The 18,541-nt window shown below is 35.2% G+C and overlaps 3 protein-coding genes, 1 non-coding gene and 1 pseudogene across 6 annotated transcripts in view; 2 read left to right on the top strand and 3 right to left on the bottom strand.

Annotated features, from left to right (window-relative positions):
* The window catches only part of LOC125841370 (heat shock factor protein HSF8-like), a 267,031-nt gene that overhangs the window by 10,503 nt on the left and 237,987 nt on the right, over positions 1 to 18,541 (top strand). The window lies entirely within an intron of this gene.
* LOC125841385 (protein SAMBA) lies at positions 4,027 to 7,481 on the bottom strand. Of its 2 annotated transcripts, none has more exons than XM_049520500.1 (3): positions 7,210 to 7,481; positions 4,360 to 4,496; positions 4,027 to 4,265 (listed from the first exon to the last, which is right to left on the bottom strand). In XM_049520500.1, exons 1-3 carry the CDS (start codon positions 7,373 to 7,375, stop codon positions 4,245 to 4,247), a joined length of 324 nt encoding a protein of 107 aa, XP_049376457.1. In that variant the 5' UTR covers positions 7,376 to 7,481; the 3' UTR covers positions 4,027 to 4,244. The 2 variants fall into 2 exon arrangements, with proteins under 2 accessions (XP_049376457.1, XP_049376456.1); XM_049520499.1 differs by having other exon boundaries at positions 4,032 to 4,265; positions 4,386 to 4,496.
* On the top strand, positions 8,153 to 10,861 carry LOC125841375 (uncharacterized). The gene is made up of 5 exons (XM_049520490.1): positions 8,153 to 8,292; positions 9,372 to 9,480; positions 9,682 to 10,024; positions 10,111 to 10,277; positions 10,478 to 10,861. Exons 2-5 carry the CDS (start codon positions 9,379 to 9,381, stop codon positions 10,766 to 10,768), a joined length of 903 nt encoding a protein of 300 aa, XP_049376447.1. The 5' UTR covers positions 8,153 to 8,292; positions 9,372 to 9,378; the 3' UTR covers positions 10,769 to 10,861.
* Positions 11,782 to 11,977, bottom strand: LOC125843411 (U2 spliceosomal RNA). Its single transcript, XR_007444009.1, has one exon. It is a non-coding gene; the product is annotated as a U2 spliceosomal RNA (small nuclear RNA).
* Positions 13,102 to 17,754, bottom strand: LOC125841378 (syntaxin-22-like; annotated as a pseudogene). Its single transcript, XR_007443799.1, has 7 exons — positions 17,353 to 17,754; positions 15,905 to 15,998; positions 15,536 to 15,675; positions 15,053 to 15,127; positions 14,439 to 14,596; positions 14,258 to 14,358; positions 13,102 to 13,575 (listed from the first exon to the last, which is right to left on the bottom strand). The product of XR_007443799.1 is annotated as a syntaxin-22-like (transcript).

The raw sequence follows: 18,541 nt of genomic DNA, 5'->3' as shown, positions 1-18,541 counted from the left end.
TACTTGGACTTTCTTGTTAAGCTCTAAGAGTAATGTTTTTCCTACTCTCAAGGAGTTTCTAGCTATGATAGAGAGACAATTTCATGCCTAAGTCAAGTGCATTAGGTCTGACAATGCACTAGAATTGGGAACAGGTATTCAGGAGGCTTCCTTTCTTAAGTCTCAAGGGATTTTGCACCAAACTTCATGTGTTGGAACTCCACAACAAAATGGTGTTGTGGAGAGAAAACATAGACATTTATTGGAATTAGGGAGGGGACTGATGTTTCAATCTCACTTACCTATTGATTATTGGGGAGATTGCATATTAACAGCTACATATTTGATTAATAGGTTGCCATCCAAGGTATTACATGGAAGAACACCATATGAAGTTCTTTTTGGTAAGCAACCTAACTATGAATTTTTGAGAAGTTTTGGATGTCTATGTTATGCTTCAACTCAATCTCAATACAGAGGCAAGTTTGAACCAAGGGCAACAACTTGTGTCTTCCTAGGTTATCCACAAGGTAAAAAGGGCTACAAGTTGTTAGAGCTCAACACTAAGAAAGTTTTTGTTTCCAGGGATGTTCACTTCCATGAGCAGCAATTTCCTTTTGCCTCTAACAAATCTTATCACTCTCTTCCTCCAATTTTCTCATATCATAATTCTACTCTGGATACCCCAGAATCTGTCTCTTGTCCTTCACCCTCTCCACAAGCTCATGCCCCTCCTGATATTACATCCCTAGATATTGAGACACCCTCTCCCATCAGTCCCAGTGTCAGCAGTCCGGCCTCTTCTTCCCCTTCTTCTTCTTCTTCTTCTTCTTCTTCTTCTCCTCTCATCACTGAAGGGAAAACTCAAAGAGTAAGACATAAGCTAAGTTACCTCGAGGACTATTATTGCAATAACATCCAACTGACTGATGTTACCAATGCATATTTTGTCCACCCTAGTACGCCCACTGCTTTCTCTTTTACCTCTTTGTCCCTTCCAAATCAGCATATATTTCACTCTATTTCTGATGTAGTTGAGCCTAAGAGTTTTGCCCATGCTTCTCAACATGATGGCTGGAAAGCAGCAATGGATGCTGAATCAGAGGCTCTTGCACTGAATCACACTTGGGAAATCCTACAATTACCACCAGGAAAGAAAGCTTTGCCTTGTAAATGGGTTTACAAGGTCAAACACAGGTCAGATGGGTCTGTTGAAAGATTGAAGGCTCGATTAGTAGTGAGGGGGGATGTTCAAAAAGAGGGTGTTGATTTTTCAGAAACCTTCTCTCCGGTGGTCAAAATGACCACTATCAGGTGTCTACTCACAGTGGCTATTGGATGTTAGCAATGCGTTTCTTCATGGTGACTTACAGGAAGAGGTATACATGAAGTGTCCTGCAGGTTTTCCCTCTATCAAGCCCAACCAAGTTTGTCTCCTAAGAAAGTCTTTGTATGGGTTGCGACAGGCATCTAGACAATGGTATTCTAAGTTAGCTGGAGCTCTTGCTTTCAAAGGGTATACTAGTTCCATGAACGACTACTCACTATTCTTTAAGGCATCTGGTTCTCTCACCTCTATCATCGCTGTCTATGTTGATGACATCCTAATTACAAGGAATGACATCTCAGAAATTAATCACATCATGCAGTTTCTTCATACAGAATTCAGAGTCAAGAATCTAGGCGACATTCACTATTTTTTAGGATTGGAAATCCTACGAGAAAAACAGGGATTCATCATTAATCAACGCAAGTTTACCTTGGAGTTGCTTGCTGAATTCGATTGTTCTGGTGCCGCTGTATCTTCGCCACTTGATCCATACTCTAAACTTCATGTCGATGACAGTCCATCCATGACTAATCCAACACTTTATCGACATTTAGTTGGGAAGCTCAATTATTTAACCCACACTAGGCCTGATTTGTCCTTTGTCGTGTTGACACTCAGTCAACACATGCAACATCCCTCTGAATCCCATTATCTTGCCGTTCTTCGAGTCTTGCGATACCTACGCAATGATCCAAGTCAAGGTATTTTGCTCTCCTCAGATTCAACTTTTACTCTCTTAGCTTTCTGCGACGCCGATTGGGCATCTTGTCGTGAAACTCGAAGATCTGTCAGTGGTTACTTCATCACTTTTGGTGGTGCTCCCATTTCTTGGAGATCCAAGAAACAAGCATCCATCTCCCTTTCATCCGCCGAAGCAGAGTACCGGTCTATGCGACGTGTGACTGCTGAAATTACTTGGTTGGTGCGTGTTCTTGCTGATCTCTCTGTTCCTCTAGTACTCCCTATCACAGTGAACTCTGATAGTCAAGCTGCCATTAGCATAGCCAAAACCCCAGTCTTTCACGAATGAACGAAACACGTTGAGTTGGACTGCCACTTTGTGCGATAACAGTTCGTCGCTGGTCTGATTACGCTTTCTTTCGTTCCCTCGGAGCATCAGCTGGCTGATTTGTTCACCAAACCGTTGTCTGGGGTTCCCCATCGCCATTTGCTGAACAAGTTGGGGGTCATTTCTTCACCCTCCAACTTGAGGGGGGATATTGGCGTAAAACCATTCACTTCCATGGCATCGATTCAATACAACAATAAGCAGAAGAAGAAATTGGAAAGAAGAGATGTAAAGAAGAATAGCAAAGAGAAACAAGACTTCTCAGATATTTCGGAGATCCCTAAGAAGCTTTGATCTTTGTGTAGAGATGAGGTGGAACAATCTGGACTGTGCATCACAAATGAGAAGGATTGAATTTTGTCCATCTGATTTAGTGACACTTGTACATACACATCCCATTCTAGAAAACTTTGCTCACGTGATTAGCACATTGAGGAATATAAGTTTGTTAGATTAGTTATAGAGTAGACAAATAAAGAAAGGACATGTGGATATTGAGTTTTTCTTTTATCATTAGTTTTATTCTTTTTTCTTTTATCATTAGTTTTATTCTATGTAATACTTGTATATATACAGGTTTGGAGATGAATGAGATTATCAGAAAATTTCCCAAATATTTTCTTTTCATTCTTTCATGCATATCAACACATTTAACAGCAGCAACGGAAGCAGATAATAAAGAAGAAGGATAGATGTTGACAACATAATATACTTTTCCAAAAGATCCAGCATCAAGAACGTGAAGCTTCTTCATTGATCCATAATAACTATTATTCCTAATACTAATTTGTAATATATTGATTTCTGAATAATAACACGTGAAGCTTCCTCCATTGATCCATAATAACTATTATTCCTAATACTAATTTGTAATATATTGATTTCTGAATAATAATAAAGGGGCAGCCGCTGCTATTTTTATAGTAGATATCATCAATCCTAAGTTTACCGTGTTTGTTTGTTTTTTGGTTACTTTTTGTTTTTTTGGATACTTTACTAAAATGATGAATCCTAACTCGATGTGGATAAGGATTTCTTATTGTTCTTTTTTGGTAACTTTTCATTTCCAAAACACAAAATCCATAGTTAACACTGAAAAGGATAATTTCCTGCTGTATTCACCAAGTAAACACTACATACATATATGTAAATGTTTTTCTCTTTGGAACATCAAGTATTTATAGGATATAAATATAATATACATATATTGTATATAAATATTTGACAACCAGTTCATAAATTGTTCCTATTAAATCACAAGTGTGGAATAAAAGAATCAAATCTGAAATAACTCCACGACCTGTTGATACTAGTATAAGAATATCTACGAATACAACATAAGTTTGGAAAACCTGATGCAGTTGTACGTCTATAAGAAAAGAAAAACATAAAATATAAAGAGTCTTTAAAATCCAATTTTGAGAAAACAGCTAACAACAACAAACTCGACTTTGAAGGGATTTTAAAATTTCCTTTGTAGGGGATTAAAATATATATATATATATATATATATATAATATCTCGTGTATATGTCCTCTCTGGATGATTATATTCTTTTTCTCTATACTAGCGTGGATAGATCGATCGATCTATTAGTAAATAAGAGTTGCTATCGCTCGTCTGGCTAAGTAGTAACATTAGCAATACAATACACATTTATATCTGAAACGGAGAGGGTAATTTCCTAAATCTAACCAAATCTCACATGGAATTCAAGCTTCTGGAAAATCATTGCAGCAAAAATTACAGTAAAAAAATAGTAGTACAAATCATTAACATAAAAAACTACATTATATTGCAATTCTGCACAAGAAATAATTCCTCATTTTAATGTGGCCGCCAACTTAGAATTCTGCTTCCCAACTTCTACATGTTTATGAAGACGACCTGTAAATGCACAGTAGTGATGCATCAGGTACACTATCATCATGTCGCCTACATGAAAAGAAGATGATCATCAAGTTCCCTAAATGAACGATACTATCATTTTTACTCTTCGCGAGCTACCTGGCCTAGAAATCTTGTGAATACGAGACCTAGGTCCATCAAACATCCAGCTATCTTCATCTAGGGATTTAACCTCTTTGTTCAGTGAAGCCATCAGATCAGATTTGAGAACTGCAAACAGAACAAAGAAAACATTAATTCTCTGAATCAAAACTGAAACAAACTATATCATCAGCTAACAACTGAAAATTTCTCGGATAAAGAGTCCGCTACATCATTGACCTAGTGTAGTTCCAACTTTCCACTGATAAGACGGGAGAAAATATGGCAAAGACTATAGCATTGCCTTTCTCAGCTTGATAAAAAAAAATGGTTTTGAACAACCCAAGAAGCCAAATTCAGAGGCCTAACTTTTGACTAATGGCAAGCGATGTTATTTTATTCAAAAGGGGAGGTAAAGAACCATTCATGCTGTTTTGGTTGGTGTTTGCCTAATTTACAATTATGTCATCAAGTTTTATAGAGCTAAGAACTTCAATTGGCTTAATCTGTGGTGACATTGCTCTGCTACCCTAAAGCTCCCACTTATAAGAGCCATGTACTGATGGCCTAAAACAAAGGCAAAAGCTTTTTTCCATCAGATAGAAAGAGTCACATGAACCATTTAGGTCCTTTCTCAAGAAGTAAGTGGCACGAGAAGATAAAATTGAGAAAATAAGCTCACAGAACTAATTACAGTTTACTTAAACAATAATCCAAAAAATATTAGGTTCTCGCATCACAAGTTATCTGATATACCTGAACCAACAACTAAAAGTTATCAACTAACAAATATGAGTATTCTTCATGAAGTACTGACAGATAAGACAGTGTAGCATTGAGAATATAAAAATGAGAAACCTAGTATAAGGCACAAATTTAAGTATCTTGCTACCTTATACAATACCATGCTCAATCCTTGATATAATAGATTTACCAAAAAAAAGAAAAATCCTCAATATAATAGATATAACCTTCTGAAATACAGCTCACATTAGTTTTTCACCTACATTTACTTTCACATACGAATAAGGAGCACTTATTGTCTACTTCATCGTTTAGCAAACGAACTTTAGGATGCAGAGGCTGTTCTACAAGTATGACTTTAACCATCTCGTCAAAAGTTGAAAAAGAATTAATGAAAAAGTAGGATGATTTACAAATATTTCTTTGCTAGAAAACATCTATCAATGATTATAAGAGACGAAAATCTGATAGGATAAACAATGATCTCTCGGATGTGTGGTTCATCAATCATTGCACAATGCTTAAAAGGATCCTAATAAAACACGTTGTTTCAGCTTTTACTTTTTAAGTCTTTTTTGGGTGAGTGGAAACACACTGAATATTTCTTAACATGATGTTGGCACATGCGTTACTTGAGAGTTGCCAGGGTGTCTTCAGTTAGGTGGTCCTCAATTTCTATTACTTCCATCTTAGGAAAATGGAAATTAAGCCAGTAGACGATTGGCTTCTAAGTTATTCCTTCAGAAAATTTGAAAACATCATGACTTTACCAACATCCATAATTTTGAAGGGAAATTAAGAGACGTATTCACTTAATATATCTGTCAGTCTTTCTTCTGTCCAGCAAAAATGGAGTCAATGTCACTAAATTTAAAGGAGCTTTCAGCATTTTCCACCAATTACAACAAAAAAGGTGCCAGTATTTGAGTAAATGAAACACATCCACTTGAATTTTCCTCACATAAAATATAAGACTAACTTAATCCTTTGATAACCAGTCTGACATTCATACTTCTAATGATTAACACACTCACAATCACAATCATCATTCTCATTACCTGATTTCTACAAGAATAAACCAAATCACCATCACACTTCACCTATTTGAATATTTGAAACATTATCCCTAATATTTCCACCCATATAGCCCAGGGTGTGATGCCTGATAATCTATGCAAACATTGTTGCTACTTTGTCATTTGATCAGAAATATGGTGCTCCTCCAAGTTCACAAGAAGACATTCAAAATTAGACCTGTTTCAGACAGAGTAAAATCACTCACTTTCATTATTAACAAGTGAATTTACTCAAACTTATTAATCAGTGTATATCTAAACCAACAATTTAAAACTGTCGAGCAACAAAAGTTATAAAAATGGCCCTCCAACTTGCTTTTTACTTCTTACAAACAAAGCAACCAGCACTCATCATCTGTTTTATTAAAACTACCTATATAAAAAGAAGATCGATCTAGATATATGACACAGTTTCCTTACAAAAACTTTTGATAAGGGAATACAACTTCATTATTGCATAATAAAATCTATCCACTGAATCATAATAATAAGTATTCATTTTACTATTAAAGAAAAAAAATGATCTATAAGGTTTAACCAACTAGTCACATAAAAAAGGTAAGAAAAAACACTTAAAACCAATGAAACTTATTTGTTTTCACTGGAACCTAGATATAGAACAATATAGACATGCTGATGATACACAGAAGTATAACACCTAAAAATTGAGCTTTATCAACATTTCCCACCAACTAATAAAACATATTATCACTCCCAAGACTAGAGCTTTGCCTACCAGTATAACTTTGCTAAGTTTCAATACACAAGCAAGTTCTTGCAATAAAATTTGTAGCCTAGAGTAAATATTCAACAACTTAAGGTAATCAATTACTCGTATAGTCAACATAAAGTACAAATCATGAATTCATACCTAGCTTGAGGTTAATCAGCTGTTTTGCAAAATAAATTAGTCCATCCTTTTACAAGCAATCAGATTATAACATGAAAACAAATATAATTATAGCTGATAAACTAAAAACGTTAAACAAAAAGAAAAAGTAGATGCGAAAAATTGTACTGACCTTGAAGAGCCTCGTCTTTGCGGTCTTGAACGGAGATGAGATCAGCTGGAAAATTGAAGTCATCAACAGCTGTAGACGATGACGGCCCTACATTTCCTCCGATCATCGCCATCGTCGAACTCGATGACCTCGCCGGTGACGACGTCAGCGAACTTCCGGTGCTCATTTTCCCTCCTTTCGCCTGAAAATTCAGATTTGTGAGTCCCGAAACCCTATATAAGCGCTATAAAATTAAATTTTCCGAGAAATGACAAAACTATTCCTCTATGTTTGAGATAGCATTCAAAATGGTCCTTTAAGTATCTAAATCTATCACAAGTTAACATTTTTAGTTTCCGTCAAATATTTAATGGTGCAAGAAGCTGATAATGAAATAGCGTTTTTACTAAAATCTTTAAATATGTATCATCTTAACGATTTTATTGCAGATCTTAATCACGTATATATTTACTCAAATTCATTTAGTAATTGTAAATAAATAAAAAATAAATATACTTCAAATGATTAGGATTTAAATTACTAAAATTTATACTTACAAAATATATTTAATAATTGAATTTGAATAGTAAAGACTCAGACTTTTATTAAATGTACATAATTAAAATCTATCTAATAGAAACTAACATTTCGTTATTACGTCTCAATGCTCATGAAGTATAAAATTTGATGGTTTTTTTGTAAATTATAGAGACTTAATATCAAATTTAAATAATTTTAACATAATTTATAAGATAATCGATTGTGAAGTTGCGTTAGAATGATATGTCTAGGAATAAAATGAAATGGAACGTGGAAATCCATATAATTTAGGTTCGCTTAAAATTGAATTCCATAAATATGGATAAGTTTTCCGTGAACTTAAATAATATTATTTTATTTATAAAGCTTCATAAAAATAATTTTCTTTTTAATTTTTTAAATTTTATTGATGTATTTAAAATCCAAAAGAAAAATAAGAAAGAAAAAAAAAGAACTGGAATAGGATCTGATTTGTTATCCTCCTTCTTTCTCCCTACAAAACGCAGATCAGCTGAATTGAAACGAAATTAGTAATTGGAATTTCCCAGTAAGAGGCTATCTCTGGTAAGTTTTTCATCAAATTCAGCTTTGAATTTTTCTGGGTTTTTTTTTCCCTTTCAAATCGTTAACCTCATTGTTATCTGAATCTCCTCCATTTCTGGTAATTTTTCGCTTCAATTTGATTGATGAAGCTTCTATTAACATCTGGAAATTGAAGTGAAATGATGGATTTCACCCTAAAAATTGAATCTTTATCTTATTTTAATGCTGCTGCTACTTTTTTTTTTTCTGAAGGAAAACTATTTCATGTAGACTGTGATGATATTGCCTTTATTTTCTCTATTTATCAGCTACTTTATTGGCGTGGTTAATATGTTGATGTTCTTTGGAAAGTAATATTTTTGTTCAACTGAAATCATGGTAAATTTCTCTTTTTATATTGGAGCAAAGATTGAACAAAGAGTTGGGTTTCATATAGAGATGAGGATTGAATTCAAATACTAGGAAACACAATAGATTTAATCTTGTTATGGATCCCAAAGAGCTCAATATCAGGCGAAAATGATTTTTTTATTGTTACTCTAATTGGATATAATATAAGGCATTCTTAAGAAGTTATTACAAAAACAGACAAGCATGAAAATAATGAAGTGGGTTGAGAATCAGGAGATCATACCAGGTTCAAATTCTAGTGGAGGAAAAAACACTAGGTTCTTCCCATTTGTTTAAGCCTCGATGGACATAGTTATCCGGTGCTTATGCTGGTGGGAGGTCACACATATTCATTAACTTAACTAACCATCTTGATAATGTAACTAACTTGAATAATACTAATGTCCCCTCTTATCATGAAACAATAATCATCTTCTTAGCATACTTTCAGCTGTACTTTTGAGTGGAACCAATTATATATTTACCTTTGTCCTGCTACAATTATATTTTGAGTTGCATCTCATAAGCTTCAATCTATATTAGTAATGGGAAGTTATGTATAGATGTAGGAAGTTCTTTCAATAGAAAATCAACTAATGTGGCAATATTTTATGAGTTGTGGTAGAAGTTGTTTGTTGTCAGAAGCGTAAATGTATAATATATATCGTGTGTAATGGAGTCGGTGCCTAATGTCCATGCAACCTTCTCAGATTTACAATGGAACTTCATGATTATCTGGCACGATGTATGGCAATGGTCATCACAGTGATACTAATTGCTAAGATCAGCTCATGTCTCAATACTGCAGTATTAAGTGAAGTAAGTAATCAAGCTGCTAAAAAATCTCAAGATGTGCAATTATTTCTCGATACATGCAGTTCAAGTGATAGTAATATTCGAATTTACAGAAAACTGTGAATGGATTGGTACTTCCAAGAAAACTTAGACTCAATTTAATCATGCAATTATTAACTTCTTTCCATTATTCACCAGATTATCTTTTTTCTCAATCTTCTTCAGGTGCATGCACCTTATGTTGATAATTATGTGGCAAAATCCTACTTTAACAAACATGAAAATTTGGTAGATTCAAAGTTTGAAGATTTCATTGCACATGACATACTGTACGGTGCATGTGTATCACTGCAAGGCAACGTCGAATTTTCACCAAAACTGTCTGCTTTACATGGAAAGCTGATTGGTGAAGGCTCCCATCGGCGTCTGTCATCAACTCTCAGATTGAAGATGTCATCAGAGTCCATTTCCAGGCCTCCAAAATTTTGTGAGGTTATAATTGTTGAAAGACTGCCTTCTGGAGTCTTTGCAGATCCTTTTGAGCTACAACACCTTGTGCAGCGTGGTGGTAAATTACTAAGTATTAGATTTTATGGATTTCTAACACTGCTACCCATCATTTTGAGGCTTGTTGTTGTCCACATTTTGTTGTAGTTTTCAGGGATGCTGCCGTATTTGGAGATACAAATTTAGAGTTGCCTTCTTTTCTATCAAACCGCTCGCTTGTTGAGGTTCATCTGGAAGTGGGTACTAATTTAACATCACAACAGAAGGATGAACTGGAAATACACATGGAACTTCCTCTACATGCACGCTATCAGGTACATCACATAAACGATTCCCAAAATTATGTCGGAGTCTCTAAAATACGTTTCAGGCATCCAATGTAGTCAGTCATTTTTACTCCCCTGAAGTTTAAGTTGATACTTGTACAAGAAAAGATGTACTAAGTATCTAGGAAGTTATGTACATCTGTTAAGCTTCTCGACTTTATTGTAACATCCCGGCTTCTTACTGGCAGCCACTAGGACATGGATTCTCAAGAGTTCAATTTGCTTCACCTGACTTGTTTCTGCGCTGCAACGTTGAAAGAAAAGAAGATGACACGGGCTGTTTGTTTCTGCTAGACAAACAGAATGCCGAATCAATTGATACTCACCCTGTGTGGGAAGTACCATGTGGAAATCGAGAACACACTGAAGTTGTATCTGCTTTTACATTCATATCAGCTGTTGTATCAGCTCTTCTCATCATTGTTGCCTCAATTAAGTACTCTGATAATGCATCTACTAATGTCTTAAAACAATCATGAGTAATTGATAAATGTAACAAGTTTTTTCTTTCCCCTTTTTGGACTAACCATTGGCAAGAGAACCTCACTTAATGCTAGGTAACCTTTATCAGTTTAGGCCGTTGCTTATCTATGTTTTGAAATGCTTTGCTGCTTTTGCCATTACTAATTTCTCAAATCAACTATTATGTGAAAAGCTTTGATTTTGCTGTTGGTCACTGATTTGAATCCAATTATCTGGCAAAATCATAACATGTGTATTGTTTTAGTTATAATTTTCTGTATACAATTAATTAATTAATATCTGGAATGGTGTTGAGAAGGTTTTTTTTTTTTGACAAAGGTAACAGTATGGTGTTGAGAAGGTTGGAAACTCACAAATGCTATGTTACAGCAAAGAACCAAAATCTATGTTGTCTGCCATTTTGCCTGCGTTTTCTATTTGTCTCAATAACCAGTGGTGTTTTTACCACTACTCAAAAGCAGAAAAGAAGAAAAATGATAAACCTAGTTAACTGCTCCTTTAAATCCATCTTTTTGCGTGTGCTACAACCTTAAGAGAACGACACCCTACAAGCTAGTTATTAAGATGGGAGAACCCAAGTCCCATACCTTGCAATAGGATCATAACAAAGTCTGTTTGTGTGTGGAGTGGGGGTGGTTTGTTTCAGCAGAATCATGTTTGCGTCACTATGTTGTTGCTGTTTCCAGGATTTGTAGATTTGAACCTAACATAGTGTTTGTTTCTAGCTGTGTTCATGCTCCAAAAGATTGCTATTTGACTCAGTGATCTGTTTGACATGTGCATTTTGTTTTCAGCTTATTGGTGATTCATGTTCATAGATTTGGCTGTATTTGATAGCATCTATTATTTAATCGAAATGGTGATACCTTAAAAATTTCTGTATGCACAATAAGAAAGTTATTGCTTGTTGATAATAAGATTGTTTAACAGATTTATGACATTGATAAAATTTATGAAGAAACAAAACAAATGAGACTACATCTAAATGAAAAAAGTTGCACTAGATTTGGTGGGGTGCGCCAGGCCCGTGCAGTAGTGCAACGCATGGGCGACGCGCAAGAGCCCAGGCAGCAAGCTACCTTAATGGACTCTTCCCCTTAAAAAATTGAGTTAATATCGTGTAGACCAATGGCCCACATATCAGATATTAAACTGATAAGAACAGATACTACACTTGATCTTAGCCAAAAGGCCGAGAAAGGTATGCTTTAACAATTTAATTAAAATTTGCTTATGTAGCAGCTTTCGGCTGTCTACACATTATCTTATTCCGATGTGGTACATATAAAGCTCTATAAAAATAATATCCCCATTGTCTTTGCTTCATAGAGATCAGCTGCTGCCTCCTCACATGGAAATGAATACCTGATGATCCATCTTCTCAGTTATACAAACAACTTGCATAAAATGAGGTAATAGACTATGTTTAGAACAATTAAATGTCTTAACATTATACTCAAGATGTGCAATTATTCATCGTTATATGAAGTTTGGGCGTTGGTAATATTCAAATTTACAGAAAACTGTTAACAGATTGGTGTTGACAATAAAACTTTACTCAATTTTATCAATGCATATTTACATTTTCCCCGTCTTCTTCAGGACCATGCACCTAATCTTGATAAATTATATGTTACATAATCCTACTTTAGCAAACATGAAAATTTGGTAGACCCAAATGTTGATGAGTTCACTGAGACTGAAACATGACTTACTGTGAGCCACTAGGACACCGGTTATTTCTCTAGAATTGAATTTGCTCCACCTGACTGGTTCCTGCGCTGCCACGATGAAGGAAAACAACCCGACACAAGCTGTTTGTTTCTGCTATGTATTCAAGTGTTTTGCTGCATTTGCCATTTGCTAATTTCTCAGATCAACTATATTTATACGTACAGCTTTCATAGTAACAACACGAACACATCCAATGATGGATACATATGCTATTTCAATTTTCACCGCCACAAATGGCCCTATTAATGTGAATTCACTGCCACTTATAATGAAAAATATAGACAGAATTACAGATTTGATACTGAAGATAACGTATCAATGGCAACCCTTCAGTGTCCATAATATGGAAAATATTATCTCCTCCAAACTTCAGCACAAGTAGATCATAGTCCGAAACAAACTTCACCTGCCTCGCCATAAATTGGGACGTAAACCTAACACCTCAATGATTCTTCTCACTTCATTAGTCACTAGGCCACAAGGGGGCCACAACCCTTGGATGCATAAGTTTTATCTTATAATTACGTACACATCGGTTGCTATACAAGAAATAGAAGCAGGAAAATTCTCATGCAAGATTATCCACCAAACAAGATAAACAAATCAACATATCCCATTAGTGATAACTTCACACACACACAAGCATCAATAAAGAATTGAATGTCATCTGGTTCAAGAGTATCCAAAGGGCAAATATAAGAGATTGCTCCTCAAACAAAAATAAATTGTTATTGACAGACCCACCATTACATGGCAGCAATACATCTTGCAAACACAGCACCAGGTTTACAAGTTGAACAGGAACCTTTGCTATCCCACCTCCCTAACTACACGACTTGTCTACTATGACTAGAAGAACCAAGGATTGGGACAACCGAGCCACACTACAGGGTGCCTATTGAAATGACTCAATCACAACAGTCACTTTTTTTCGAATCAAAGCACTCACTTCTGTATCTGAACAGAGTTCGGGACCCTTTTCTATATCCCAGTAATCTTTAGCTCAGGCTGCAAGTACTATGATCACAATGAGGAGCACGATTCCGAAAATCACCAGGAGTAAGCAAGTCTGCAGAAAATATTATAAGTTAGGGAAATCATTTACAGAGCATATATTGTTCAGTGTAAGGAATGTAAAGTATAAAAATAGAAGTGGTACTCAGAAGGGAAAGAAAATAAGCAATATGACTGGTTTCTCAACCGGATTTGATACAAGGGCCATGTGAAAATAGAATGGACTGTATGATCTAAAAAAGGAACCATCTAAAGTATCCCAAAAGGATGAAACCTACCACTGCCTGTCCTTTCATGACTTCCCTCTCCTATCATTCCATCACAGTGAATATGCCCAGTGAGAACACTTGTCATGACGGCATATTGATCAAATTTGGACCTTCTATCAACTCTACCAAACATGCTCTAAAATGTAGAAGGTATTAAATTAAAATATTCCCAAACGCAAAGCACTACTCACCAACTTCTAAATGGTCCTACTTTTTTTTTCACTTTTTCTTATTTCCATAAAGCAATAATGTGAAGTATACCATAAAAATGCAATAGGTGGTAGCTGGTCAGTATCAGAATCATAAACCTATTAAAACTTTAACTTCAGCCAATAGGCTTATAAGCGATCATTCAAGTTCAAAAGAACCAATAAAAGGCCTGCCACTAAACACACAGCATGTTTAAGCATACCAGTCATAGAGTTCCATGATCATCAGTAAGATGAATGGTCAAATGTGAGAAAGTACCAGAGATGAATTTGATCTTTGGGTCTTTGCAGCTTTAGCAAGTTGCGATCTCCCCTGTGCAGTCGCAGCATGTGCATTCTCAACGTTAGAACCAATTTCATCTGCAGAAAACAGAATTGTAAATATCAAAGGATATTCCATGTGGAAATTTGGAATACTAAAACAAAACAGAGTGACCTACCAATCATAGCTCCTTGCTCGTGAACAAGCACAGCAAGGTCCTTGAAAATTTCATTCACTTCACCAATTTGTTGCTGTATTTCTTGTATTCCCTGCTCTCTTTCTTCGATGATTGCTTCATTAAAGGCAATCTCGTTGTCCAAAAGTAAAACCTCTTGTCTGCAGCACAACGGAATATAAGTTACTAAATATAGGAAGAAAAGAGGATACATTGTCTGATGAGGCAACAACTACTTTTAGATCACAACATCACAAAAATAGCTCCATATAATGCATCTGAACTCAACAATTATGACTTCAGCATATGACCAACTAAAGGAAGCATAGATAAGTAGCTTCATTAAACCAACGTCCACACCAGCCCTATATTCTGTTTTTAGACAAAAATCATCACCCATCAATGGTTATCACTTTCGCACAGGTTGAGCAGTGTGACTTTGAAGAAGCACACACTTTGAACAAGCCAACAAGGAGAGAGCGAACAAATTAATCGAATCATCATGGTGTCTATAAACTTAATGCATAGCTGAATTTGATAATTTATGATATTAACAATCTCACAGATAAGCACAAAATTTAAATAAATCTTCACAAGAACATGATCAGCTAACTGACCTTCTTGATTCCACAAGGAGAGCCCGCTGTTCTGGACTCTTTTCCGAAGAAATATCTATCTCACTGGCTGTATAACTGTTACCAAAAGATGACCAAACCAAAAATGAGAATTGCTGGCAAAACATTTGACTTGAGATTGTAAACTAAAGAGACAATGAATTTATCATTCCTGCTGTCTGAGGCAGAAGTTGCTTATATGTATTATTTTCTTTATAACCATGAAAGAGAACCTGCGGCGCAAGGTCCGAAACTACGTGAATAATGCACCCACCCCTCTACTGTTCTCCACTTAAATACTAGGACCCCCAGCATGCGCTTGACCACACATCCCATGTTGCACTGTTACCACCACACAAAAGCCCTAGGGGACATTGCTTATATGTATTTCATGTGTTGATAAGCTCGGGTTTCTAATAAACATGTCAGACTTTTATAAAGCTGACAGAAATTTCATATAATAAAGTACCATCAGGAAAAACTTACCTAGAAGGAAGAACTGCTTGGGGAACAAAAGGTGTATATGCTGTCTCTCTCTCAGCTGCAAGCCTTTGAGCCTTTTGAAACTCCTTCAAGACTGCTTGAAAATCTTTAGCAAGTTTAGCATCTGTTATTTTCTTGCTAGCCTGATAGAAGAAAGCAGGAGTTTATAGTTAATAGTGATAGAGAAAAGTTAAGAGTGAAGAACAAGAAGTACACATAAGCCTAATCAAACAAAATTATGAGAACCTCATATATATAGTGAGGACAGAAGACAAAGAGCATGTGTATTATGCAAATATATGTCATGGAAACCCATACTGACAAAGGCAAACACAAAGGGAAAGAGGAAATAGCTGAGCTCTTAATACTTACACTGACTTCAACACGATGATCTGTTTCGCTGGCTTGCTTAAGTTTTGCAGATGTATCTTTCACTAACTGCCCAATATGTACCCTCGTCTTGTGCCTGTACTTGAGAAAGTTAGCATAATTCCCTAGTGAAACTAAGCTTTTTAATCCAGTGTTAATCGGTGGTATTAATTAGTACGAGATAACAGCAAAGCCACATATTGGCTAACTGAAATACAACAGAATTTCATTATTGCAGCACCAAGCTGGAAAACAGAAATTGAACTGGAAAGGTAGTCTTGACTATAGAATCTGTTAAAGTGATGGTTAAAACATGCCAGATTCCGATTCATGATTGCCACATATCACATTTCTCCTCACCCCACTTTTTTGCGGTGAACCATATTATATTCACTTTTCACATGGGAATGAGGGACACAACATTCAACCACAGTCCCATTCTAGAGGCAATGATAGGCAAACCTCTTCCTGTAAGAACTCACTCAACAACTTGAATACTATTTTGTAGAGTATTGCACAATAAACACCGTATGCACACACAAAGAGAAGTTTCAATATCAAACATAGTAGGGTGGCAGCATTTTAAAAGAATTTGTCCAGATATAAGTCTAAGCGCAAACAGATAACTAGTTAATCCCTTTTCTTTTGAAAAGTGACACTAGTTAATACTTTCTGCAAACCAATTCCAGTTTGAGTAAGTAGTGGAGCAAAACCTTATTTAACCCTCTAAAAGGCATATGAACATAAAGTTCAAACTTCTTCCCACAACATGTATATAATTAGCCTAAAAACATGTTTTATCATTCATCAGAACCATATACTGAACAATATATTCTTCCCAGTCATCCAGACGAAGTATAAGTGGACCAAAAAAACTGAAAATGGTTTCTAAAATTTTGATTTACAATATTTTGCAAGCTTACTGATTTTCTCTATATTTTTTTTTGAGAAAGGTAACATGATTTTCTCTATATCAAAACTCTCAAAGTGATCAGAAGAACTCATTTGCACATGTTCAGTGATAATTTAGACATCATTTTTAGCGTGTGCCATGTGCTGAGGCCTTTCTCAAATGCAGAACATCAAGTTTCAAGTATAATGCTCTTTCTGACTCTGTGTGTGTACGCTAAAACTAATACAGGATGAGTTATAAATTCACGAATTAACAGTTAAAGATGAAATCACCTAACAAAAATACCACAAACCAGTATCAGTTGACCCGGTCTATCTCAGTAAATGATAATTGCTACTGTACGACCTCAATCACCACAAAAGCTATAAACTTGTCTAAAAAATAATCCATCAATTGACAATACAGTAAGTCCACAAAACATCAAATTCAACAAGTAATGCATGCAATTCCAACTATATTAAAAATTGCAGAATTTCACCCAAACATTCAGCTTACAACTTCAATTTATCACAATCAGGACAAAATTTCGAGAGCTTACAACTTCTCACGCAGCTCGGGTGTATCTTTGGGTGTTCCAAGTGTATTGACCAGCCTTTGAAACGTCGACACAGCAGTGTTAATCTGGAAAATTCCAGAAGCCACAGCTTGAGTTGGGTCTTGCTTACCATTCATATACCCTCTACGGGGCCCCAATGGTCGACCCGCTTCAAGATCTTGAAAACTCATCTCTTTCTCTTAATATACAATTGGAATCCCCCAAAATTCTGCCACAAAATCCAGGAATCGGAACCTCTACCCAAAAACTAAAACAAAGCACCGATCCAAAATTCAACAGAAAAATGAAAACCCTAGAATTTTGGGGGATTTGGAAAGAGAGCAAAGAGATGGAACTTTTGGGGTAAGGGAAGAAAGAGAAAATTTGGCGTGAATTGAGGGAGGAATTGCAGGAACAAAGAAAAATTATTCTTTTATTTATTACTTCACCTTTTCCGTGTCAATCTTTTTATTTAGTGTTTTTTTAAAAAAAATATTACTTCGTTCATCTCAATTTATATGATTTAGTTTGACTTAGAAATAAATTTCTTTTAAAATTTATGGTCTAAAATATATATTTATGTTTTTGTAAATCATTTCATTATGGATATGCTAGACTTTTTAAAGTCAAATTGTTATTAAATATAGAAATATGTTATTTTTTTTAGACCGACTAAAAATGAAAGTAAGCCATATAAATTGAGACGGAGGGAGTGATACATTACTATTATTTAAAAAATCCTTTTTATCCCTTAATAAAATAATTTAGAACATAAATTTTAAAAATATTTTTTTTATTTAAATATCTTGTTAAGTTAAAAGAACATTTTATATTTGGAGAAAATGAATAGTGAGAAAGGGACACAATGATTTGATATGTGTTGGGTGGTGGGGGGTTAGGTTTAGCGGGATATATTTTTGAATAGAATAGTAATAAATCAGCGCCATTTAATGGCCGGCGAGACTGGTGGTTATATATAATGTGACAGCTGGATATTGTCGGCAGCATTATGCGTTTGTACTTTGTATATTTAGCTGTTTATCTTTGAATTGTTTATAAAACACATCTTCTAATGTAATCAAATAAGTAGTGACGCACGACGCAACCGAATTTTAGAATTATTTCATCGTGGAAATGAAATGTTGCGATAGATGTGTAGGTATATTAGAAGATATAAATTAAAAATGAGAAT

The sequence above is a fragment of the Solanum stenotomum genome, chromosome 10, assembly GCF_019186545.1.
Source record: "Solanum stenotomum isolate F172 chromosome 10, ASM1918654v1, whole genome shotgun sequence".
Taxonomy (NCBI): domain Eukaryota; kingdom Viridiplantae; phylum Streptophyta; class Magnoliopsida; order Solanales; family Solanaceae; genus Solanum; species Solanum stenotomum.
The sequence above is the reverse complement of the archived record's forward strand: the minus strand, read 5'-3'. Positions and strand labels throughout refer to the sequence as shown.